This window comes from Rhea pennata, chromosome 1 (assembly GCF_028389875.1).
Source record: "Rhea pennata isolate bPtePen1 chromosome 1, bPtePen1.pri, whole genome shotgun sequence".
NCBI lineage: Eukaryota > Metazoa > Chordata > Aves > Rheiformes > Rheidae > Rhea > Rhea pennata.
This window is the reverse complement of record NC_084663.1, coordinates 126,259,275-126,285,714: the sequence shown is the minus strand read 5'-3', so window position 1 is coordinate 126,285,714 and position 26,440 is coordinate 126,259,275. Positions and strand designations below refer to the sequence as shown.

Below are 26,440 nucleotides of genomic sequence, written 5' to 3'. Positions count from 1 at the left end.
CAGAATGTTCATTAAGGCTTCCTATGAAAGTCTTACAAAAACTAATATTCGTTAGAAAGCCCAGCATTAACCCAACACCCTAAATTTTCAACTATATATTTTTTTTCAAAACAATCTTTTCTCATTAAAGTGACTTGCTGACAGCTGTGTTATATACGTAAGATATTAGGTACACATCTAAACCCCTGGTATTGCTACCAGTGGAAAAATGCAACTCCTCCATCAGCTTAAGCAATTAAGCTCCTAAAGCTCAATCATTTGAAATACTTTTCACTAGAACTCCTCTGTCACTTTTATGTTCTTACAGAAAAATAAGAGCATTACTAGAGCTCAGGCACTGTGACTCCTCCACATGAAGTATACGATCAATGCATATCACGTCTGCTTTTGAAAAATATCAAGAAACATATCTCCTTTGTATCTGCAGAGTTTATTTCACAAAAGTGCTAAGCCTCCCTCCCTCAGCAAAATGTAGATTATCACAGGTTTCTCTGTGCTGGCCTCAGGACCAAAGGCGCCCCTTTGATTGGGGAGGATACTCCAGTAGTTGTAAGTTTCAGATTTTCACGTATAAAATTGCGCTGTCGAACTGTGGCCGATCTTAGGTAACAGCTAGTAGTAACTACTTTTGCTGGCTTTGTAGGTGATATGGTCTGTGGAGAATGCCCATTGATTTCATATGTCCACTGCATTGATGTTGTCTGAAAACAATGAACAAAAACGTGATTAAAAAAGCATTACTTATCAAATACCTTGAAACTTTTGACAGTGATTTAACTTGCTACATTGCTTTTAGAAGATTTGCCATTTTCCATGTGAGATACTGGAATAACACAAAACCAGACCTGCACCCCCATTACCTGTGCAAAACTATGGACCACACTTTATGAATTCAGGACTACGCATAACAGAAACAAGTATTTTACTTTCTCAGATGATCTAAAATTCCTCTTTTATTTAGTGAACCCCATAGTCTTGTATGTTGTTCACAGATAATTATTTCATAGTACAATATAAATGCTTCTAGTTTATACAGTAGGATTTAGTTGTAGCTCTGATAATGGTAATAACAGTATTATCAAATGGTGGAACCTTTGCATTAGTATAATTAAAAAAAACTAAAAGAAAAGGGCTCTGAGTATGCATAAGGGAATTCTGGATTCATGTTGAAAACTCTAGTTTGAAGAATATTGTGAAATAAAAGTGACACTCTTCATTTGCTTTCTGTGTATAACTGTTCTCTAGGAACTGAGCATATGTTTCTATGTCATGTCTTGTAATGCTTGAGTGCTTGATTTTTATTGAGTACATAATTCTTATTCTTATTACACATCCCATCTATGTGTACTTAAGGATCATTATTTATATGCATATGAAGGTTATATTGCTATCTCTTATGTGTCATTTGGGTTTGAAGCAATATTTTCATTGCTTCAAAATTGGGGAGAAATCCAAGTGTGACTATTGCAGATTCTTCAGCCATTTTTCTTTCAAAATTTATACCCAGATCACTTTACTGCTTGAAATCACATCTTTTTTTTCCAAGTCTTTAGCATCATCTTTCCTGTCATCACATCTAGGAGAAGGTCTATGCTTGGGTCTTAACATTTCTGTTCTTCTTTTCCTTTAAACAAAACAAAACTAAAGGATCAAATCCCAGTTTCAAATGGCATGTAACTATATCCACTATGAAAAGAGAAAGACAATGAAGTATTGCATGCCACTTGAGGCATGCACTGTCTGTCATCTATTTGTGTGCACTCAGCAAGTGATAATCCTAAGTTTTCTGTTTGGGGCTTTTTTGCTTTCAAAGCACTTGCAGAGAATGCTGAGTGAAAATACGGGATGATATAGGAATACTAAAATACACTCATCCAAGTGAAAAACTTCATATTCAGCATGTCTATACCAAGAAAGAGAACACAGTATATCCAGTTTATATAATGCACCAGACTTCATGTTTGTGCAGTCCAGTGCAAGACTACAGAATTACTAGCTCCAGACCTCAAAGCAGTGTAGTCACATTAAATTAGTGATATTTCCAAGTTCCCCCAACCTGCCTTTCCACACTTGGCACAGCATTGCAATCACACAGCCACACCACTTGGTGTTAGAGCAGGTTTGCTGGTGCTAGGCTTTTGTTTCATGCTGCTTTGAACTATGGAGACATGGCCTGTAGGATCACCTTTCTTCTCCTGCTCCAACTCATAAAGACTTATTACTACAACAGTTGGGATTTATATAACATGTGTCCCATTTAAAACAAAATCCTTAAAACAATCTTTCACAGATGTAATCACAGCATCAGTCTGTTTTCATCCAAGCAAACTAAGGATCAGAGAGGCTGTGTATACCCTCAAACCAATCTGGGAATCAGAACAAGAGTCAAGCTTAAAGCTCAAGAGTTTTTCTCTCTCAAGCCCTTAGTGCGCAATCCAGTTCCATCACAGCTGCCCTTGTGGTGCCACTGTTCTTCCCACATTGACAGCTGCGCTTCTGCTCTGCCACAGGCAGAGTCAGTACTCCAAGCACATTTGGCCTACAGAGAGCATCAGCAGTATTCATACAAATGGCCAACCAGCTCTCACAACAAATTTTTGTATATTAAAAATGCCATAAAGCATCTCCAGTGTATGATGTATTAATTTATTTAGATATTTATTGTATTGCGCCAATTAATTTTGGTCTGGCAAAATCACTAAATAGACCATAGTCAACCTTCTCCATCTCTAACTTCTTCTGCAGTCATCTCATATTTATAATATCATACAGAAGACAGTAACAAGGATGTTAATGGGGCTCTTTGATTTTTTTTTTTTTTTTTTTAGATTTGTTAAATACAAATTTTATATTTACTAGGAAAAGCTTCAGTTGGTGATGTTTCAGTGACTTTCCTCTCCTACTCTTCTAATCACTATTCTGTCATTGCCAAAGTACATTTAAGGGATACCTTTGAAAGCAGATTTGCATTCACATTGCAGCTATTCAACAAGAGTAAGCTTCAGACCATTACGCTGCAAACCCTTTTGCACAAGTTTGTTTTCTGCTATGCATTTATACAGTATTTCACATATAGGCTGTATATGGTTACCTCTCTTAAATATCATCACCATATAAATCTCTGATTGTGTTGCTTCTTATTACCTATACTTCTGAAGTTTTAAACTGTATTTTGGTAACTTCATATTACATTTTTGTGTCCTCTACTTTAAAATCCACTTTGCAGATATCACATTATTTTAAAGATCTAAAAGCACTACAGTAAGTGTAAGATCTTAATAGACATCTCACTATGCATGCATAATTTTTTTAACTTTCATTACTATTCTACTAAAATTAAAATCTAATTTAAATTGAATATTATTCCTGTGTAAAACAGGCAGATTAGCTCATCGTTATCATAAACCTTATTTAATACTGTGCAATGATCTACTAACTCCACTGCCTGCAAAGATAAATGCCAGCAAAAGCAGGTGTGACATGGACCAGCATCAGTATCTTCTGTCCAAAGATAATGCTGTCATTTAAGAAAAATAAATTTCTCTTTAGAGCTAGCTAATTGGCTTATTAACTCCAGCACAAGGTGAAATAGTTTATCTTTCTTTAGTATGTCAGATTAACAATTTAGTTTGAAGAAAATTTAACCCCTGGGTCCTATTCATTCTGTGCATGATTCATTGATTGCTTCAAGGTCAGAGAAAAGATCTGATAGTTGTTTCAGCCAATGATTTAAATTGAGTAAAAAGTTACTAAAGAACCATTTCTGTTCATGAAACCCACACGTATTACAGGTTTACTATTTGTGTTGTTCTAAATTGTTTAGGGTGGGGTATAAACAAAAGCGGTGGGCTATGTCGCCTCTCAATTTCATTTCTCAACAGCATCACACAAGTGATCCTGCCCTCTGGGTACTGCTGGGCCATATAATAACCCTTTGCTGATTTCCTGTCCACTCTACAAGCATCCCAGATTGCATGTTTTGCAAAAAAGAAGCCCGTGGCTTGACTTTTGGGGGAAAAAAAATGCGGCCTATTCTGGTGCTAGTGTACTGTGGGTCAGGTGCGGTCCTGTGGCAGGAGAGAAGACTGCTCCTCCCCTGACAGAAATACTTGGGTTCAATGGGGAAAACATTGTGGGGCAGAGAGTAAGACAAGCAGGAAGTGAAGGAACAGGAAGCCTGAAAGAGGAGGTCCCTGACAGCAGCAGACTTAACAGCAAGCTGGAGAGATGAGAGGCCTCCTTGGGGATTTAGAAAGGATTGCGTGGAATCTTTCAGCCCAAATATAACATCACTGATTTTTTAAAGTTCATTTTATTATTTAAGATAGGATAATGCGTGTGATTCAAAGAGAGGCTAAATAGATCTACGCTATCACATGGACCTTTCAGACAGGATACATCAAGCTAGAACATACAAAAGAACAAAGAATATACCAACTAGTTTATCATCCGGTGATTTATCTAGGGTAAAGCATATGCCATCATCCAGGAAAGCTGTAGATACTCCTTGTGGAAAAAAAATCTGCATTTATGTATTTGTTTATTAAAATGAAGCCTCTTGTTTTAGTTCAGTATTTTCTGCTAAAGGGGAAACAAGTGTTGTTACAAGAATAGAAAACAGTTTACTGTAACAATCAGCATACTTGGGTTAATGCTACAAGACAACCTAGAATTCAATATTTCTCAGAAAACCTTTTAACACCCATAAATGTCTGCTTTATTAGAATATTTACTACCAATTGCAAAATACTAGGTTTTCAAAAGCTATTGAAGGCAAAAGCATTTCCCTTCAGGATAAGTCAGTACAGCTTAATCACTACGATTATTCTTAGCAGTCTGAAAACGGCAGGAAGAGTCAATGCACCAAGTTCAGGATCCTGGCCAGTGCCTCCAAACTGTGTGCGTGGGTTTCCAAGTCAGACAGGTTATAGCAAAGGAGCAGGAGAGAAAGCAAGTATCATACTTTTCTGGAGTGGGGGAGAAGGATGAGAGACTTTGAAAGTTCACTTTTACACAACCATACAATTAAGATAAAATATTTGACCTGCAAGCTGTATTCACTTCCATAAGAACTAGATCAAAATGTCACAAATCAGAGGAACTCCTCTTCCTATGCTTACAGCAGTGCTGATTATTATACCAAGTAGCACTGGTAGTAACAAACAGAAGTCTGAAGACGAAGTTATTGAATATATACATAATGTGCTAGAACTGAACTATAAAAAGGGGAGTGTCTGATAAGAAGAAAATAAAAATAATCTTAACTAATGTATGAATGTAGCTATTTAAGAATCCCAGCATCCTCATACTGTATCTCTAGGCCTACTCCTCAAGGATTTGTTGTTAGAGTTTACTTCACTTCTTTAGGCCTACTCCACAAGGATTTGTTGTTAGAGTTTACTTCACTTAAAAAAAAAAAAAAAAAAAAAAAAAAAAAAAAAAAACACTAAAATTTCTTCTGGTCTCATATACCTAAGAAAGTTACATTCAGCAATTCCAAAGCTTGGAATTATCTCATAGATACTCTTTATTCCTGTTGGCTCAAAGATTTTCTCCTAACCTAAATTCAAGATTTTATGGCAGTAAACTGGAAGAATGAGGAAAAAGACACATCAAAAATGAAGAAGGAAGTATTATTGTAAAATCAGATGTGCAATATCACAGTATGGCATCAAAATACATGAGAGTCATGTACGAAATAAGTTAACTAAACTTCTTTCATGTTTATGGTTCTGTCTGTATTGCAAGCTTTTTTTAAAGACAAGCAATTTTTTTTTGCTGTCTTACGAGCTGCATAACCATATCTGATTTATGAAACATTAATTTAAAATCCATGCCATAGATCCACACAGCCACTGTATAATCAGCTAACGCTGAAGATGCAAACATCATTAAAAGGTATCCAACATCATAATATTTGAAGGAGAATACATTTCTAATCAAGTGCCTATCTATCTGTCAGATGACAAACTGATCTTGTCAAAAGCAATCTGAAATATTTATTTAAATATTTTTCCTGGTAATTTATAAACATTTTTAAAGTTAAACAAATCACTCAAATTAAAAATGAGATTTTTTATTCTGAAGTTGCAGTAGTGTATTGTCTCTCTCAAAAGTTTATAACATATGATGACTTCATGTCATAGCATACATGCTATGTACAAAGAATACACAGGATATCTTATTACCTTTGTTGATCTGTTTTAGATTTATGGCTAGTTTATCCAAAGAAAGTATTAATTGGTGCTTTGAAGCTAGCATTTCTTTGACAGTCCTCCTAACTAATGCACCATATTTGTTCAAGTCAGAATAAACACAAAGATAAAATTTTCTTTCATCATAGTATTGAACGATTGTGAACCAAATCTTAGCAATTACCTTAAGTACTCATAAAGATCAATACTATTCATCAATATGTACATATAAACAATATTCAATTACTAGTGTATTATTGAAAAGAAGATTTCTTCCTTAAGAAGAAAGACCAGATCACGGTCTGGGTATCCTCGAAAGTCTGAAGAAGGATTCTTGTTGAAATTATGACTTTGTTATCAACACCTAGAAAGTCCTGATGACTGTAATCTAATTGAAGTTTGAAGAGAGTAATAATTTGGCTCATCTGATGGGAGTAATGGACATCTGCAGAGCTAAATCTTTCTGAAGAATATTTTGGAGAATGCAAAAATAAGACAAATGCCACTTTTAATGGATTTCACAAGTTAGATAGCTGATTGAATAATGTTCATGAAGTGATTACTCAGCAAATACTGGTAACAGTCACCAAATAATTTATATGAAAGTACATTTTTGGTATGCAACTCATTCTAACAGATGGCTCGTGATTCATAGGATTAGTTTACAGAACACAGCTCACCCATGCTTATTTACTTTAGGTGGGCAGTACTACTGAGTTATATGCTAATTAATTGCTAGAGAAATCTATGTTAGGATGGAGTTAACTGTTGGGAGCAACTATCAGTAATTTTAAGGTAAACGATATTGCAGTTATCTTCCAAACAATGTTAACTCAGGAAAATCAAACTAAAATTTGCAAGAACTCCAAAAAACTAACAAATTCTCCCGCCCCCACCCAGGAAATTACAGGTAATACAACCTGTACTGCCTAATCCTTAATTTGTACTGCAGTGATGACAAGAAAAGAATGGCCTACAATGATCAGTTTAGATAGTATGAAATTAAAGTGAACTTTTCATGTGACATTCTGAAGGGTCTCTTTCTCTGTTTTTGTCCCTTAAGATTAATTTAGGGTGCAATAAAATTGAGTGCAACAATGTTATAATGTTTCCATTGTTAAGGTTAGCTCCAACTTTCCTTTTACACTGCGAGACTTGCAATAAATTCAACACTTCTGTGCCCCAGATATGCTGTTTTCTAAAGTTATCAAAAGACTTCAGGATGTTAACTGTATTTTAATGCTTTTTATTTGAGATTTGTTTTATTTGCTTGCTTCTATTTTATATGAAATTCATAAATGAACAATAAAGAGACAACACGAAGATGCATTATCTCCAATAAATAATATCATTTGGTAGGGATCTTATGTCATTAGCTTCCAGCTTTCTGGATAGAATAGTCAGCACTCCTTTGTTCCTTTCTGTATCCTCATAAAGTGCAGGGCAGGTTAAGCAAATATGCACCAGCCAGTATTTACCTGCTAATGACACGGCCTCTGCAGATTCCCCACTTTTCCCTTCCTTCTTGTTCTTACGTGTTTTCTCTGTTTAGTGCATCTGTTAAAACGTACAGCATATTGGAAAAATACTGGAACAAATAATCAAAAATTGATATCTATAACTCCTTCCTTCCTCTTCCCTTGCTGTTCCAGTCTTCCATAGCTCTTATTTTTCAAGGGCAAACATACTATAAGCAACTAGAAAAGTACTTTTGTTGAAGCCTAAGCTACTTCTTGTAGCTTGAAAAAAAACCCGTTAGATCCATGCAGTCCTGTAGAAGGGCCCCTAAACAAGGATGGGAAAATTGACTGCAATAAGTCACTATTTGCAGTGACTTAGAGTGTGTCCAAGTCAAGTCCATAATGAATCATCAAATTCTCTGTATTGGCAAGGAGAAAAGAACTGAAAAATAATATAAAATGATGATTCGGGAGAATTCAATAGAATAAATCCACCTGGTCCTCACTTGGCTCATAAAAACAATTTCCTATCCTCCCCTTGTCCATGCAAATGATTTTCGAAACTGTGTTACTTCTGAAGGACCAGGAGAGTAGAAAACAAAGGCTTATATCTACTCTTGGAAGATTACAGTATCTCCTTTGGCATGACAAGTTACTTAAGAAGTAAAATAACATTGAAGAATGGGGCAACAGGGAATTAATTTCCCTCTGAATCCAAAGTTACTAGTACTGCCACAGAGTACATAACATGAATCTTGCTAGGACAAAGTAACATCTGCATTTCTGAAGAGGTGAAGTAAAGAGGAAGGAATATGAAAAAAAACTTCCTGCATAAATCAGTCCTACAGAAGACCTGGGGAGATGACATGAGGCTGAACTGAAGCCCTGCTGGCTTTCTCTGAAATAAATGGTTTATGAAAGCTTCTTCAGGAATATGCTGTCTTTGAAAAATGTAACTTGAAAGGTAGGGCACTTAGGAAGACAATCCTGACCGCAAAGGTTTACAGCAGAGAAAAGGAGAAAGCCTTTTGGGTGTGACCATAGTATATAACATAATATGCCTGGTTTGCTTTCACCTCTCATCTTCTCTGTCATCACTTATAGTTGTCCTAATGATTTTACATATTAAAATATGGTGCAAAACATATCATTTATTTACTTGACCTGAGCCATTCTTCACACGAAACTGGAGTACTGAGCCATCCTGAGAAACAGTCACCAACACTTTATTTCAGGGTTTCAAAGGGTTTCAAAGGGTAACAGAGTGATCAGACCTGACAACATGGTCTGGGGGTGCCTGTGAAAAATGTCTGTCCTACTTTTTCAGATATTGGACATGGAAGTTGGGATCTGTGCACTTCATCAATGGTTTTGCCTTCCCATTTCTAATTCAGAAGATAGATAAGCAGCATTTTTTTTTTTTTTTTTTAGATTAAAGGAATATTTCCAGATAGAGTTAAAGATGGCTTAATTGACTTTTGAAGTTGGAATACTGTAAGTTTCACAGCATGGCTTAGATACAATATAATCAATATCAACCATTACTTCAGCACTGCAGACAGCCTGAATACCCTCTGACAGCAATGGTTCTCATTCTGGTACTGTCTCCTGGCCTTATAAGAATTGTAGTATCAATAGGAAAGGTACACTTTTTTCAAGCCTGTGACTCAAAAACTTTTCATACTGATTCTGCATGCAAAGTCGAGTGATGATAATGATAGATGTGCTACATTCACTGCCTGTAATCAACTTTTTAGATCTTTGCTTTTAAATACAAAATTCAGGTCAGCATCAACCAATAGTGAGGAACACAGGTGATTTCTTTTTTAATGTGAAAGTATTTCAATTATCTTATTTGCTTTCTTACACCTTTTCCTGTTCATTCTGTTTAATAGATACAATTTAGAATAACATTATATTATGGTAGGTGGCAAATCTATCAAAGTGCACAATCTATTTTCATCAAGCTATTGAACACATAATATTACCATTTTCACTTAAGACATGTAATTTTGCATACACAGCTTAGAGAAGTCACACCCAGCAACTGCAGCTTGCACTCTGCATAACTTATTTCCAGAACAGCATGATAAATGGTTTTGATATGCTATCTTCCATAGGCTAAGTTAGTGATTATTCAGTAATAAAAGTGCAGAAGCTTGACTTCTGGAGGGCTTGATAATGTTACCTGCAATCTGGTTTACTCTGACATCCATTTTATCATTTAAGACTTATTTTGTTTTCTTTCTGCTTTAGAATATCTCTGAAGTCTCATTCATGACTTACAAAGCAATTGCTCAGGTCTCTAGCTGAATTCAGCACAGTGCAAGGATTGTTCAATTTAGGAGACCCAAACAACTGTAAACCAACCTGAATATGCCTTTACTCAGGATCTTCCAGCTTCTTGGCTGCTCTGTCTTGTGCCTAGCAGCAACTCCTGCTCCAGAAAGCCTTTACTGAAAGTTTCCTGTCCTTCCTTAACTGTACTTCTTTGACCCAAAGCTCAGATGCTTTTCCATTTTTTTTCAGTTACTTTTTCTTTTTAGCAGCACATCACAACCTAGGTCTGAGATGTCAGTCCGAGGCAGGAAGTTCTTTTTCACCTCATAGTACTGTATGTCTTATCTAAGAAGCATCCCTTCACTAAATTATCATTAGTGGCAATACTTTTTTGTTTTGTTAGAATGGTGCTGTTCATGAAAGCTACTATAAATGTTGAAATTCCATTATGGAATATCTATTTAAAATGTTTTTTATGTAATATGTCACTGTTTCATACTTATAACTCAAGTTCTCTTTCACAGCTACAGACACAACCATGATTGTTTTCTTTGCTAGCTTTTTATTGTATTTTCTCTAATTCAATTCTTTGTTTTACAGAATTTTTTAAAATTCCATTACAGCTGTTCAAGTAATTGTCTAACTTGAATTGTTTTGATATGTAGGTGACTGAGAACAAAAGTTTCAATGATTTAAAGAACATTGCATTGCTTAGTAAAGTAATTAAGGTTTTTTGCCATCAATAAAATCTACTGTAAGTATTAATGAATAAATATTTAAAGTATTAAAGAATTCACAAAATATCCAATGAAATACCTGATTTGAGTACATAAAATACAAATAAGGTTATGCTATTTCAATTTTATATATATATATATATATATATATATATATATATACACACCTTCAGTTAATAAAATGTACATGAAAAGATAAGTTGCCATCTCTCAACACTAACTAGCTCCTCAGGATTGAGTTTCTCAGCAGGGCAACTAAAACAAAAATTTGCATGTACAATGTTTTACTTTAATGTTTTCAGCAAACGAGAAGAAAATGACTGTGGGATCTTTCTCCCTACTCCCAACCTCCTGTTTCACTTTCCAACACAACTTTAATGATGTAATGTAAAATTGAGAAAGAACTTACACTGTCATCTCTGCTACTTTACAGCCTAATTATTACAGTTCATTGAAGCACACAAAAATGACAATTCTGTTACTCTCTGTTCATAGAATTTAATAATAAAAATATGACAGTGTTAAGACTGTGGCTTTACACTTGGAAATTCAAAAGAAAATTTACAGCAAGAGTTCTGTAGTCCTTTACTACAGCAGCATCAGAAGAGAGGCAATATTGTAAAAGAAAAAGAACAGACATTTCCTCACTGCTTCTAAAAATAGTCCAAAGCCTCAGCCAATATATTGGCTAGAAAGAATGTGTGCAAGAGAGGGTCTACAGTGCTAGGTGCAACATTAATTTCATTTCACCTTCATTATTATTACCCAAATAAGAGTGATTTAATACTGTTCTTGCCATAAAACTAAATCTGTCTCCCTCGGGGTCAGTAATGAAAATTATTTTGGTTAACAGGGAAGGCGGAAATGAGCATCTGGTATTCTCAACATGTCATCAAGTCATTTCAGGTAGATGTTGATAGCGCAGCAGCAGAATTACCAACAGATACAGATGCTCAGCTTATACTAGAACTACATGAATGGAAGGTTTTATATAGAGGAAAAGGGGAAGTTTAGTGAACACAAAAGGACCATCAATAAGAGGAAAGACAAGATAAGTCTCACCAAAGCATCAAAACATCAGAATATTTCAAGTAGAGTAAGATGTTAAAAAGATCTCTAATGTAATGGTGTATTACTGGTTTGCAAAATATTTGTGCTTACAAGCATTAAGGGCACTCAATATATTTTCGAACATACAGGAGTAGATTGGATAACATGTGATGCATAGCAGTAATACATTTGAATGAATTGCTACAACTACCACAGGTGGAGATGTAAAGAGCCATCTGTCTAGATCATAACCTGAGACTGAGATGTAAGTAACTGATAAATTCCAAAAAGAAAAAAAAAAAATGGATTACAGACTGACTTCTTAGAATGCTAATAATAATCTTTGAACGTGATGTCTAAAAATGAACATTCTAGACAAATTTTGGTAAAGCTCTTTGTTAGCAATGGCAGTTAATGGCAGTTTATATGCATCATGCCTCAGAATGTGATTTCAGGTCCAGAACTACATTACAATTTTCTGAGCTCTGCAAATGTGTCACACAACATTATTTAAATATTATTAAAAATAAAACAACACAATAAATTCAGTCAGATATTTTCTTTTTCAAATGAAAGAGAAAGCTATCCTTGCAGTTTTTGTAAAAAGAATGAACTAATCAAATGTCTAATCAAGTAAACAAAATAAGCATGAGGGATTAAAGAGCCTTGCTTTTCTAGAACTGAAATTTCTTATGCACTGTTGTACAAGTTGTCAGTCAGAGAGATAAAATAGTTCCATCATTTGCCATGCATCCTTTTACTAACTCTCTTTTGACCATCTTATTTTGTAAATCAGTGTTACTGTTTCACTCCTAATAGAGTAAACCACCTCTACTATAGTAGCCTAAAAACACTGCCAACTTGCAGTGAACTAGTTTGAAGTAGAAACTATCATCTGGCAAAAGTTTAGGGTGTTTGCTCCTACTATGTACTTTGGTTAAACTGTTTCCCTTTTAAGAATGACTTAAAACACTTCTAAAAATCCATTCCTGCAATAATAAGAAAATATTTACTCCTCTAGGAATAAATGTCTTCAGATTCTAATATGTTTTCTGAGCTTCAGTTTGACAGAAGTTGCTTAATTAAAATTTATTTCTGTTTATTTCTGTTCTTATTTTTAAAGAGTTATTCCTGAATTTCTGTTCTGAAATTCTGACTTCTACAGTTTAGTATCTAGCTTCTAGTGCCTTTGATCAAATATGGTATAACAGAAGTAAAATCAATAGCTTAGACCTCACATATTCAATGACTCACTTTCTCCACTATTTCTTAACATGATTATTTTGAATTTCTGTTAAAAATCTCTCTCATATGTTGTGCATATATTTGGGGCACGTATACCAATATGAGTATCTATCTCCAGTGAAAGGAAGAACGAATACCAAAAAGTTAAAATATGTTTCTTGAGCTTGCTACAAGTTAATTTTCATAATTTAGCTTTATTCTTGTATATAGTGAAAAATAATTAAAAAATCAGAGTATGTGTGTTTGTGTGTTTTTGCTTTCACTCCTGAAGGTATTCTACTATCTTTTATTTACAAAGACTTACCTGAATTACAAGCATTGCTCTATGCTTCTTGCCGTACATTCTTGGCTTGAATCCGACTGTTATATGGGTTCCAACAGTGCCTACTGGGAGAAGTTCTCCAGCTCGCGGCAGTACAACAAACTCAGGATCACTGCCTGCCAGGAAATATGCAGTGAATGGCTCTGGGTACCTACAAAAAAAGCTCAGGAGGATAATGTGCTTTTTACAGTATCTTAATACTAATTTATCTACAATCAAACATTTATGCCACCATGTGGTGTGAATCAGGAAACTTGGCAGCCTGTGGAATGCTTACAGAATAGCATTGTTACTTACAGAATAATTATTCTATAGTAATTAGTTATATTTATTTATAAATATTTATAATCTTTCATACAGACACCTGGTTACAGGTCTTCCACTTCCGATATTAATTTTTTATTATGAATATTACATTAATTACAGAAGAATGATACCATTTTCCACTAAAAAAAGTAGAATCACTTTACTCAACTTGTAAAGACAGCTGAAATTATGCATAGGAACATGTTTTGCTACTGAAAATTACTCATTTTAATAATACTGATAGAAGTAAACTCCATGTCAAACTGAAAATCCAATTTTCCTGTTCAGACACTTTCGTTTTTCTAATCTCTAATCAAATAAAACTGACAAGCCACCCATTTTATTAAGTTTTATGACTGAGTTTGCAGCCCAAGAGAGCGTTAATAGAATGGGAAGGAGTTCTGAAATGAATATATGGGAATGAATATATGGGAAATCCTGGTTTTCTATCTCTGTTTTCAAAATTTTTTCTGTTCTATAAACAACCACTTTAAAATATTGCAATAAAAATATTACATTCCTCTACAGATACTGTATGTCTTGGGCTTCATAAAAACTATGTCACAGATACTGTAGAAGTTGTTTAATAGCAAGTTTCATGTCAGTATTTGTGCACCCAAAGGAAATGTGTTTTCTCAGTAAAAACAGTATCTGGGGACTACAGGAGAGGATACAAAACACTTTTGGCCAATCTCAAAATGAAGCCTATCTATCAGAGTTCCTCAGTGACTCCTTGCCATAAACATATTCTCAGCATGAAAGCATACATTATATACTTTGCAGTCAAGTAGTCTTCTTTCAGTGCTTTCATATGTTGCAGAGGACATCTCCATTACCATCTAGACTCATATTTCACTTTCATTCTCTCGTCACATCTAGCCTATGTTCAAATCTTGTACTTTCTTTTCCATAATTCCTTAACATCCAACTCATACAACTTTCCTCTAGGCCTTTTCCACTTCCAGTCTTCTATTTCCTTCCCATTTGTCTAGTCCATTCTGCTAGCATATTGACTACTTTTATTCTATGTTGTGTGTATTTTTAATATATGAATATTACCTAAGCTGTCAATATACAGAAGGAGAAGAAATTGAGGTGGAAATATGATAATGTTGTCAAAAAACAACCTACAGCACTCTGACACAGTACAGCAGAGCAAGTATCATGCTCAGAGCTACATTTGTAGTTGATAAAACTTGAAGAACGAAAAATTAACAGAAACTTACAGGAAAAATGTTCAAGTCTATGTATTCATGGGTTGTCACGCTAGAAATAATATTGCTGTTCAAAGAAAATACAAAGGAGTGTAACTTAATATTTTATGACTATTCATATCTCTATGGAAATGTCCCACATTTCCTGGGCAAGTGCTACACAGTAGGTGATACGTTGAGTCTGTTATGTTGCTTAAAAATAGCTCTCCTTTTTGCATACATTCCCACAAAAAGTTTTCTTAACTTCAAAATGCTCTCATGAAAAAATGTTAGATTACAAGTGTGTAGAAATAAACAGAGTCAATACAAAAAATAGAAACCAAAAATCTTCTGCCTCCTCAAAAAAAATATAGAAGAATATTTTATTTAGCAGTGCCATTGTACTCAACTGCATTAGTGGATTTAGTTTAACTTTTCCTTTAGGTGTCATCAAGACGGTCAAAACTACTGAATGTCCAAAGCTGTAATTCAAGTCCCGTGACATCAGACTTGCACTGTAATCTTTTTGTGGTTGTACAGCTGCCTGCACACGCAAGACAGGCAAGGGATGGAAAAGAGGAGACTTATATTGAGTAGCAGAGTAGAGCACTCATCAAAAACATCTGAGATGAATATTTAAGCCATCAATGGTTCAGGAACCTGAAAATAGGTCTTCTTCTTCCATCATTATTGCTCTTGAATTTAGGAAACATTGTAAGACAGTGCTTTCTTTCTCTCCTGTGTTCAGCCTATTTTCTGTTAAGTATAAAAAGCATCCAGATAGTCAGGAATGACAACTACTAATAAATGCTTTGTATCACCAAGAGATAAATAACAGTGCGACTCAGACAATATATCTAATGATGAAAGGCTAAGTGAAGCGGGAGAGGCTGCATGCACACAAGACACAAGAGAATAGGGACGTTATTGATGTAGAAATTGCATTTTAGCAGAGTGTAAGGCAACAGTAACTTTTTTCAAATACCAGAAATGATTCCTCAAAACAGTTAGAGAATTCACAAAAGGAAACACCATTGTTTTAACCCTGACAAATGGACAAGATAGTTTAAAATGAAACTGTCAGAAGCTCATCTATAGCATTCACACAAGACACTCCTATTTGCCAAGTCAGAGAAAAATCTTATTGCATTAACTTTGCCAGATTTTAATTTTCAGAAAGAAAACTGAAGAAAAACTATTTAAAAGCTTTAAAAAATCCACATGCCTCTAGACAGCAGTGAGAAAAGACACTAGGAGGCTGCCGTATTTTTTGTGTGATGAACAAATACATACACACACACACACACACATATGTATACACCTAAAATCTTTCTCTTTTTTTCTCATTTCTTTTCCTCTTCTTTCCCCTCCCTTCCTTTCTCTTCCAGCAGTTTAAAGCAGATGAGTGAACACAAAATGTCCCTTGAAGCAGAAGCTCTGTCCATATAAGGAAAACAGAAATTCTGTTAATTTAAAAGTATCGTCACAATATGGTAGGCCAAAAGAGATGCTGAGGCAGATACGGCTATTGGCACAAGAACTAGCAATTAAAAACTTACAGTTAGAAACAAGAACCTTTCACAGTGCCTTTAATTCTGATAAATCAGGGATTTTTCTGTTAAAAATATATCCAAAGATAGCTACACAAGAAAAATCAAGTGGCGTTTTCACTGATGTTCATGTCAGGGAGACTAGTTGGTATCCTGGGTAGCTTGCCAGCATGTCTTCTTGTTGTCATCATCTATATAGTACAGAGGAAGCTAGAGATCCCCAAAGTCCCCAAAATAGCACCCCAATTTCTAGCATTAGAGCTTTCAGTGTCTATTTATTTAGCATATAATTAAAAATTAATAATTATATTGCTTAAAATGATAAAAAAAAAACTAATTGTTCCTTTGCTCTTTGATTACTGCTCCAGGTAAAACAGCTCTGAAGTCATTTTGACTTCTAATTTCTCAGCCAGGAAGGATGGGGATGAGGCATTCTGTATGTTTCCAGGAAGGATTTTGTTAAAGTCAAGGTATAGACATAACTGATAAAAGGTGAATGATATGCAGAGAAGGGTTTTGAAAACACGCACAAATCAAACACAAATGAATTAGTAAATATAAACTCAGAGGCCATCTAAACCTGAGAAACACATGCGTCTTCCCATCTGTGAGTTCTATAACTACTCTCCTAATGGTTGGATATTGCTGTCAGACATATGACCTCTCTCCTTATTCAAAGAATTAACAAGAGTAAATATTAAATTGAATTTAAAAAATAATTAGGAAATAAAATCATGACAATAGGAAGAGCAGAAATGGAGCTAGTTTAATAGATGTAATTATAATTACTTCTTTAATCCTCACTTCACATTATTTTTAAATAGCACTTTATGCTAGCCAGTGTTCTCATGTTAGATAATTTTTAGACCAGTAACTTGAAAACAAATAGCACCTTATGTCTTCAATTAAAAAAAAAAAAAAAAAAAAAAAAACTATAATCCCACAGAGATCTCACTACAACGCTTATAAAATATGCGTTGGCCCAGAAAATCTATTTTATAAAGCTGAAAATATAATTAAGTCTTTATTACACTAAGGCTTAAAATTTATTTGCTCCTCTCTTCCTCAATCTAGTGAAATACTAAACTATTCCTACAGCAATTTAGAAATATACTCTTTACAAAACTCAGTATTTTGCAAACCATACTTAAAAAGCAATGTGGGGTGCTTTTTGACCAAATGTATTTTTTTCCATAAAAAAAGAATACCATAAACTATTCATCTGTGAAGTACATAACTGTTTGAAAATGCTGCCTTGTGCTTTCAAAAATAGTTAATAATAACTAAACTTACTTTCTGTAATTTGTAGTTAACACCTGCTGGAAAACGCACAAGATTTTAGTTATTACATAGGCAAGTTCTATACGCTCATTAGCAGTATACAATTGTGAAATTCTCTAAAGTTATTACTTATAGTTGACATGATTTAGACAGTTATTTTTCAATAAAAAAATGACAGGAAGGAAAGAATGAGAATTTCTCATAACTGTTTATGTGAATACCAAAAGCAACTTGTAATACCTGAATACTGGACATCAGAAGAGATGTCCACATCATTTACAACTGTAAAGCTTTGGAAAAACTGCTTAAGAATTTGAAGACTTTGAAAAATATGAAGAAATACTGCATGACAAAATGACTTGAAGGGTATGTTTTTCCAAATATAACATCACTTTTGATGCCTACACGTAAAAAAAAGCAGGAGCTGTGATTCTTGTCTCTAGAAAATCTTACTCTCTTTATACCAAGATGTACTACATAGGCAGACTCATAAAGTGGCTTTTCTTGCTAGAAGAGGTTCTGATAATATGGCTATATGGCTCATGGCTAAATATGTTAAACCTCAAGTGTCATATTGCTAAGATGGACGGTCATCACTCTTTGGAAACTGCTGCATGCATATCATTACCAACATTTTCCACCATGTCATCTACATTCAGACTCCAAAAATGGAGCTTAGTCAATATCTGTACTGTGCAGCTGCCATTACAAGGGAGATACTAAGACAAAGTACTCTAATTACATCTTTAGATTAATGGTAGAATTTCACAGAACTGGTAACAATCAGGTTGATATAGGAATCCAGGACTATAACACGCGCAGCAATATATAAGGGAGAGTAAGTGTGTTGAGAACTTAATGAATGCATTTGTTTGCAGCATACATAATTCTAGCTCCTGGTAGTTCTAATGAAATACAGCAGTAATTACAGAAAAACAGAAATATTTTTCAAAGTTGTAACTTTAAAATAATTTTTGTTTTCCCCTTTAGAATTATGGAAGATACAGGAAAAAATGATTGCTTGCTATTCTTCAGATAGCATTAAAATTAACTTTTTGTGATCAAGGAATTTCGTTACAGAACATTTATTCTATTCACTAGGAAATGAGCAGAGATGAAACATATCCACCTCAGTGTACAAAACATGAAATGTAGGTTAACATAACTGAATCTGCATATGCAGTCACTTTAAAGCCTAAATTCAGCTTTTCTGTCTTCTCCCAGTCCATCTATTTTTGCTCTCTTTTTATTCTAGCCTTGTTTCCATAACCTGGTGGAGTTTTGGATTATGCATATGCCACTCTATGGAGACTATACTGATACCATCTTTTTGGCTTCTGTGATAGCTGGCACTGACTAAGTATGCTTTTCTGAAGCATAGTCCGAGTTCATCTGAGAAGTTTCCTTAATGCAAAAAAATCTCTGGATTGTGATAAACACAGATTTGGAGTGAAAGGTTGGAGTGGAAGAGGAGGATGGATAAAATTTGATTGCATAGGGATAGCAATACTCAGGTATTAAAACTATCAGTGACAGGTAAGATAGTGACGAAAAGCTAGAATTACTTCAGAGGAAGGAGGTTATGTATTATGAGAATTAAACAGATAGAATGAACAGGAGAGAACTATTCACTGCTTTGACTGAACATTCAAAATTAATGTAAATTACCAAACCTTTTCAAGTGAAAGTAATGTTCATATATTTTTACCTACACATTGAAATACAGAAGAATCTGCACTGAAAAACAAGTGAGGCAACATTCTGCTGCAACTTCACGTTAAATAGAAACGTGAAGAAATAAATCCAGCTGCAGCTGTACTAGAATACCTAGTAGTAAATATTCTCCAGAAAACAGTTCTCTATTGGTAAAATTGTTCTGATCCCAAAATATAATTGATTAAAAATACATTAAAAAATAAGTTATTTTCAGTAAACCAAATGCAAAATTATTAAACTTTTGTATTAAGTAAATGTAAAAGCATTTAAGCGTTTCTTAAGCACAGTATCACTTTCAGAATTTTTATACTCTGTTTCAAATACATAGAGACCAGCATAAAAAGAAAAGATTAATATTTTAAGATGCATATCAAACAAATATCTTTAACTTTTTTTTAGAGGGATAATATTTTATCTATTCTTTTTTGGTTCTTTTTTGATATTCTTTATTGCTGTCTTTACATACATCATTTTACATTGGCATTCTATAATACATTCGATTCTAAAACAAACATTAATGTAAAAACAAACACTAGAGCCTTGCTCCAAAGCCAACTACTTCACTGGAAATGTTGCCAGTGATTTCAGTGGTGCTGAATTAAGCTTACCTTTATGACAAATACCAAAAAAGGTCATCTATGAATGTTATAAAATGGTAGATTTTTTTTTGTATTTAACAAGTGAAATCTACTTATCTGTTTCTAAGCAATCTTAATGCCATTACAAAAAGCACCCAACAGTATGTCCTTTTTGAATTTGTTAAGCTGAAAGTAAAATATTGGACTACTCATACATCACAATTGTTCTAGCTGTAGACAATTTTTAAAATATATTTGAATTTTCTTCATACAACAAAAGTATGTGCCTGGATTCTCAGTGTCTTTCACTATTCACTGAAGCAGATATGAGCAGATATTGGTCATTAGAGGTAAGTGTATCTCTATTTTAAATTTATTAAAAGGAGAATGCATTATATATTTGCATGGATTTTCATATTATAAATCACTTTGAAGAGTATAGCAACTCTCCTCCTATTTGTAACTGTAACGTTATTTCTGAAGCAACTACATCAGTTGTAGTTATGGTTAAATTGGAAAATCATTGATTTACTCTTAAGTATTTCTTGTGCATTGAGTATTTTGCAGGGAATGGAGGGAATTAGAGAAAAAAAGATGTAAAAGGAAACAAAAAGAAAGTACGCTAAAATCATGGACCTTAAAGCTTGGTAGACAGCATCAAAGCTGTTTCTTGGGTCACTAACGCTTGTCAATTAAATTGGTATACACAAGAGAATCCTATTATGTCCTTAATAAGATACTGTCCTTTTTTTGTCAGTAGTTCCCTTTTTTTGTTGTTGTTGCATCACTATGAACCCTGCCATCCCAAAAAAGATGTACTGCTCTTCTTAGTGATGCCATGCAACCACTCTGCCCTACAGATAGAAAAAACAGAAAAAGACACGCTTGTGGATTTGCTTTCTAGAGAGCCACACAGAAAACACCTCTCCGCTTCCCCTCCAGTTACTCTCATTCAAAGAACCAGTGCAATGAGGTACTACTCATAAGAAAAGAAGATAGAAAATATATAAATATGCAAGGGAAAGAGATTCACCTCTTTTAAAGCACCACAACTGATTCTCCATTGGATTGGGCTGCTAACTCTTCACTTAGGAAAAAACCCAAAGTGGTGACCATTTTTTTCCGGAAAAAGCTACATGATGATATTCCGTATCTCAAATGAAACCTTTTAATCCATATTTTAATATTTTATGGCTTTATTTTTAATCTAAGACATTTGAGTTATTCAAGTATTAAATTACATCTAATACACAAGTTTCTTGTGTAATTGTTTTCAAACTACAGATCCTGAATGCTACATTCAGTTGGCTGAGTGCTCTATTTCCATGACAAACTCTTCACCACCAAAAGACCCTAAGTAAATCAAAGATAAGATAAAGCAATACAAAACTTACAGAGCAGTTGTTGGTACAATTTACAGTATAGAGCATATTCATTACATGAAAGCGTTACATTTTGTATGTAAAATGTGTATGGGAGAACCCTTGTTATATAAAATAAAGATTGAATGTTTTTGAGGGAAAAAGAGAATGTCTTCCACCAAGGCTCCTTCTATATATAACTGTAATGATTCAGCCTTTATAATAATTTTTTTGAGAACATTAGGTCTCTTCACTACTATCAAACACCTACCAGTAGATTACAGTATTGCCAGAGCAATTGCTTCACTTTTGTCCCTGAAACAGCCCATTCTACTGAAGCTGTTAACTTGAATACGGCAGTAGGAGCCTTTTTCAGGGTCTTTCATGAATTATTATCACTGACAGCCATCTGAAAGCTGGAATAACTGCCCATCTCCAATGCAAAGCTTTTGGAAATAATCTCTTAGAAAATCAGTAAGAACCAAGGAAACTTCTTTCTGTGTGGGGATGCTACAGAAGCATGCATCTACAATGAAAGTTAGTTATCAATCACAGCATCTGGTACACTTGGTAGATACAAAGTAAAAAAAAAAAAAAAAAAAAAAATCAGCAAGCCTTATAACTTCCATAAGGTAATTAAAGTGTAAGCCTCATGATTGTCCTTCAAGTTCACTGTTCACTATTTTAAAGCTTTTCTAAACACAATGGAATCCTTGAGATTCAGCACAGGGTTACTAGATTATGCAGCTCTAAGAAAATGAAAAGTATATTACAATTATACTAACAGAGATTTCTACAAGATTTTTAAAAAAGAGCATTTGTGGACCAGTAATAAAATACTGAAGACTCTGACAGATTTAGTTTATCTAATGAAAGCGGAGAGTAAAAAAGAATGCATAACATTCCTATATGAGAAAACATGAATACTTTAAAAAGAATGGCACATTTTAAAATTTTTAAAGCACAATACAGATGCTTTTTGGAATGTTTTATGTATAAAGTATTTTGAAAAGCAATCAGTTTAGTTAAATAAATTAGTAAAAACATTTAGTTAGAGCTCTGTATATGTTCTGTAAAGTAAGCCTTTAATATCATGACATAACTTCCTTAGCATTGTATTATGTATTTTAACACCCAAAAGTATTTTAGGCAAAATAACATAAGCATCTGGACCTACTCCACCAATTCTCTCTTGGCAGCTACAGACTAATGTGTAGAACATCTTCTGTTTCTTATAGTACAGCTTCAGAACCACTACTCATTACCTATACAGTGCAGCACTTGTAATGATTTATTTCTGAGATAGCTGGAGCTCAGTTATGTTTCTGTTGCCCAAATCTATCCTATCTGACACATTTGAGCATGGGTTATATCCTCAGAAAATTGCATAAATACTTTATCATAAGTATCTTTACCTTGTCTGGCTTGTAAGCTTAAAGCCAACTATAGTTTCCTTATTTAGGCCAACTGCTTCAATGTTGATAACATCATCCACTTCTGGCTCCATTGCGATGAACAGTATTGGAAATTTCCAGATTCCTCCTGTAGCACATTGTACTACTAGAGTTGCTGCATTCCTTAGAATTTAAGTTAAAAAAAACATTGACTAGAACAGCATAATAAAATATAAACTGAGTAAACTAATGTCCAAAATAAGCTTCTGTGTGCACAGAACTATATGTCAGTAAAATGAAAGTGCAGACAGCTTTAAATTGGAATATGTCTTTAATTTTATATGGCATAGTATATATCACTTGTACTTTAGACTGGAATGTAGGCTAAATAGCACTGGATATTTGCAGTATAAGACAGGACATAATATGAAAGCAAAATGATGGTCATAGCCAAGAGATTTGATTCTTCTTCTGTTTACTCTGATTTAACTCCTTTTTTTCTTACTGGTTATTGTTTATTTATTCTGATGTTATAGGAGAATTTAATCCAGAACATGTTAGTAGTACATATTAGAACCAAATAGATTTGACTAAGGTCTATGTACTTTCAGAAAATGCCAGACTCTGATGTCCTTGGATTGTCTAAAAGAGAATGAGTGCTGTAGATTTGAATGATAAAGAAACTAATTTAATTGCAACCTTTCAGTCTTCTACACCAGGCTTGATAGGTCTCAGCTACATAAAGATAAAAAAAAGGGAGAAGAGGGGGGACAGAATAGAAATAGAAAAGGGTTATAAACAAATCTCCACTCTGACCTGTATGGAGATGGGTGGATAGACGTTCTTAGAGGTTTGCTCTTAGGTTACTGCAATAACTTTCTCAACTACTGCAAATGCACTCCCCTTCTGCATCCTAAAAATACCCTCTTTGCATGCTACCCATGAGATCTGGCAGTGTCTGCTCTCCTCTTCCTGGTAACGTCCAACCTCCGAATGTCTCTTTTGCCTGCACTTCCTTGAAAGAAGCTTCAGGAAAGCATGTCCTTCATGCATCCTTGGCTTCATCCAAAGGAAGATGCAATTTCTCCCCAAAAGAATGTCCCTTTCACATTTGCTTTTTAAAGGGATGGGATGTACTAATTTAAAGCAAAGCAAAACAACCATTTTTCACATCACAGCTGTAGAAGAGGGGACCATTTTTCTGTCAATCATTGTTACTGAGAAACTGCAGACTCATTTCAAATTAAACTACCCCCCCCGCCAAAGAATATTCTCACAGATTTGTCTAGGAAAAGTTTTTCTGATGGCTGACAGGCCATCCTGTGTCTATGCTTTACTTTGAGAACAAGTAATTTTCATTTGAGGCTCTAACACTTTCAATACTTCAGTGATTAGAAGTAAATTAATGGACACACAGAATAGGGCAGTAACTCAACAGAACCATCTAGCAGGCATTAAAAAGAAACACTGTCAGTTTTAATACCAAAGATATCATAATGAGAAGCAGTAAATAAGAAAATCTAAAATAATAGATCTCAGAGGGGAAAACAGAGTGAAGAAAATAGTGCAGGGAGGTGTTTACTCAGATAAGCTTAATCAGATAGGATCTTATTGCATGCTCTGTTAGTAATAAAGAACAGGGACTTACCTCATCGGTTTGTTTGGTGCAAACACTATATTAAAGATCAGTGTTATAATTCCGGACTCTGTATCTCGTTCTTTTTGTATCAGATGTATACCCACCAAAGAGTCAAGCTGAGATTTAATTTTATCTGATTGATATTGCAATTCATACAGAAATTCCACTGTTGTAGAAAAACCTAAACGATATAATAGTAGATGATCAATTTGTGTATATTCAAATCACAAACATTTGGCTGGCTAGTAGTTACATTTCTAGCTTTTCTTATTAAAAGTGACAAATGAGTAAAACTAGCAATTATCCAAAACTTGACTGATTTGCTTCTGATTCCATAGCAAAATCTTCCAATTTCATATAATTGGCTATACAGTTTCAGGCAAAATGGAAGCTGGAAGAATTAGGAGAGGTTAACAATAACAGTAACATTGCTCTGGCTCCTACTGCCACAGTATAGTAGGATATTTCTAGTTCATCAGCCAAATATAAATTGCAAGAATGTGGTACTATTTGTGACTAATTCCACTGGGTCAATGTCAAAGAAAATTGTCATTAACCACATCAGTGCCACTGATGGCTGCCAGCCTGAGAAACAGTCACTGCAATGAAAAATAGCAAAGGTTTCGCTAGCAGCCTCTTCTCTTATTCCCTTTGGTAGCTATGGAAAGGTCAAGTAATAATGACATAAAAATAAACAGCTGAGCTTCTTGAATTAAATGGTTCTTCCAGCAATAATAAAGAATATAGAAAAAAATCAGTATGCGTTAGTAATTTGTGCACAGACAGGAACTAAATTACTACGAGGAATAGAATCTTACGCTTCCAATCTATTTAAAAGTTTTACCTCCTGTAGATGAAAAATCTTTTAACAACATCACTGAATGTTACAGGAGATTTCATTTTACTATGACCATCTACCTCAGGATACGTTTTGACTTTGCGGAGGCTAGGGCAATGCACAGTGCAGAACTCCTGCTTATGCATCCATCTATATACTGGCTATGGACTGTCAATCAGGTTCAAGGTTACCTCCTAGGGCCTTCTGATTTGGAATGCTAAAATACAGACTATATATTTCTTTCCATAAAATACTGTATCTCCACGAAAAAATGCACTGTGAGATAGCTAAACAACAGCTTATTTCAGTTTTGCCTATCTGTAAAGCCGTTTAAATTGGAGTATGGAGATTCCTTCCTATGCTTGAAGCCCCTTCTTTGCTTAAATGTAAAAGTTCCTTTTCACTAACTATTTTCATTAACTAACAAGAAGTTTTAACTTTTGTTGCCAATACTTTTGTAACACATGGCTTAGATTAATCTTAAAAATTGTCAGAGCTTATACTGAATCACTCCTGACTCTTTAAAGTACATTTTTTACACAGATGTATGGAAGATTTATCCTAGATGTACAAGTTTCACAGATGTAAGCAAAACATTATCACCAACATAGAGGATTATCTGTCATAGTAGATACTGAATACTGAAAACAGGATTTCCACATATTGATCTATCCTTTATAACTGTACTTTGTTATTATACACATACTTTATTATAACGAAATTAAAGACAAATATTTTTACTACAGTTTATAAAATTCCTAGGTTCATACTACATTGTTCCATGTTTTGCTGTTAATGTAAGAATCGCACTTCTTGCTCTGTCTTCAAAATAAAATGTTCATGCCATGCATTTAGAATTCAAGGCAGCACACGGCTTGTAATAGTCACCCTATACAAATGCCAAAACACAAAGATTTAGGCATAAAAATTAACTTATTATGCGAGAGAAAAGATGACATCATTTGGAGCATTCCACAGTGGGAAAATTGCAATTGTTGAGCAGATGTTTCTTTCAGCAGTTAAATCCACCACACTGCTCAGAAAAGGTTTATTTTATAGTTCAGATGCTAGGAAGAAAATATCGTGAATTACCTGGCACTTTTAGTATCTGAAGAAATTTGGTTTTGGTTTCACATATTTATATAGTGCCTTTTAGTCATAAGCAATTAAATATTATATTTTTTCTGCTCTGGACTGTTTTATAACCTGTTCTATGTTCATAGTAAGCATTTATTTAAAATATTTTAACATTCACAACACCCACGGAAAAACAATGCATTTTTAAGCAGCAAATGA

The 26,440-nt window shown here is 34.2% G+C and overlaps 1 protein-coding gene across 1 annotated transcript in view; it reads right to left on the bottom strand.

The window, feature by feature from the left end:
• Positions 1 to 479: 479 nt before the first annotated feature.
• Positions 480 to 26,440, bottom strand: part of CFAP47 (cilia and flagella associated protein 47) — a 362,418-nt gene continuing 336,457 nt past the window's right edge. The window contains exons 62-65 of the mRNA XM_062577000.1: positions 24,316 to 24,487; positions 22,689 to 22,850; positions 13,271 to 13,439; positions 480 to 701 (exon numbers count right to left, since the gene is read on the bottom strand). Coding sequence (XP_062432984.1) covers positions 480 to 701; positions 13,271 to 13,439; positions 22,689 to 22,850; positions 24,316 to 24,487 — 725 coding nt within the window. The remainder of the gene's footprint in view (positions 702 to 13,270; positions 13,440 to 22,688; positions 22,851 to 24,315; positions 24,488 to 26,440) is intronic.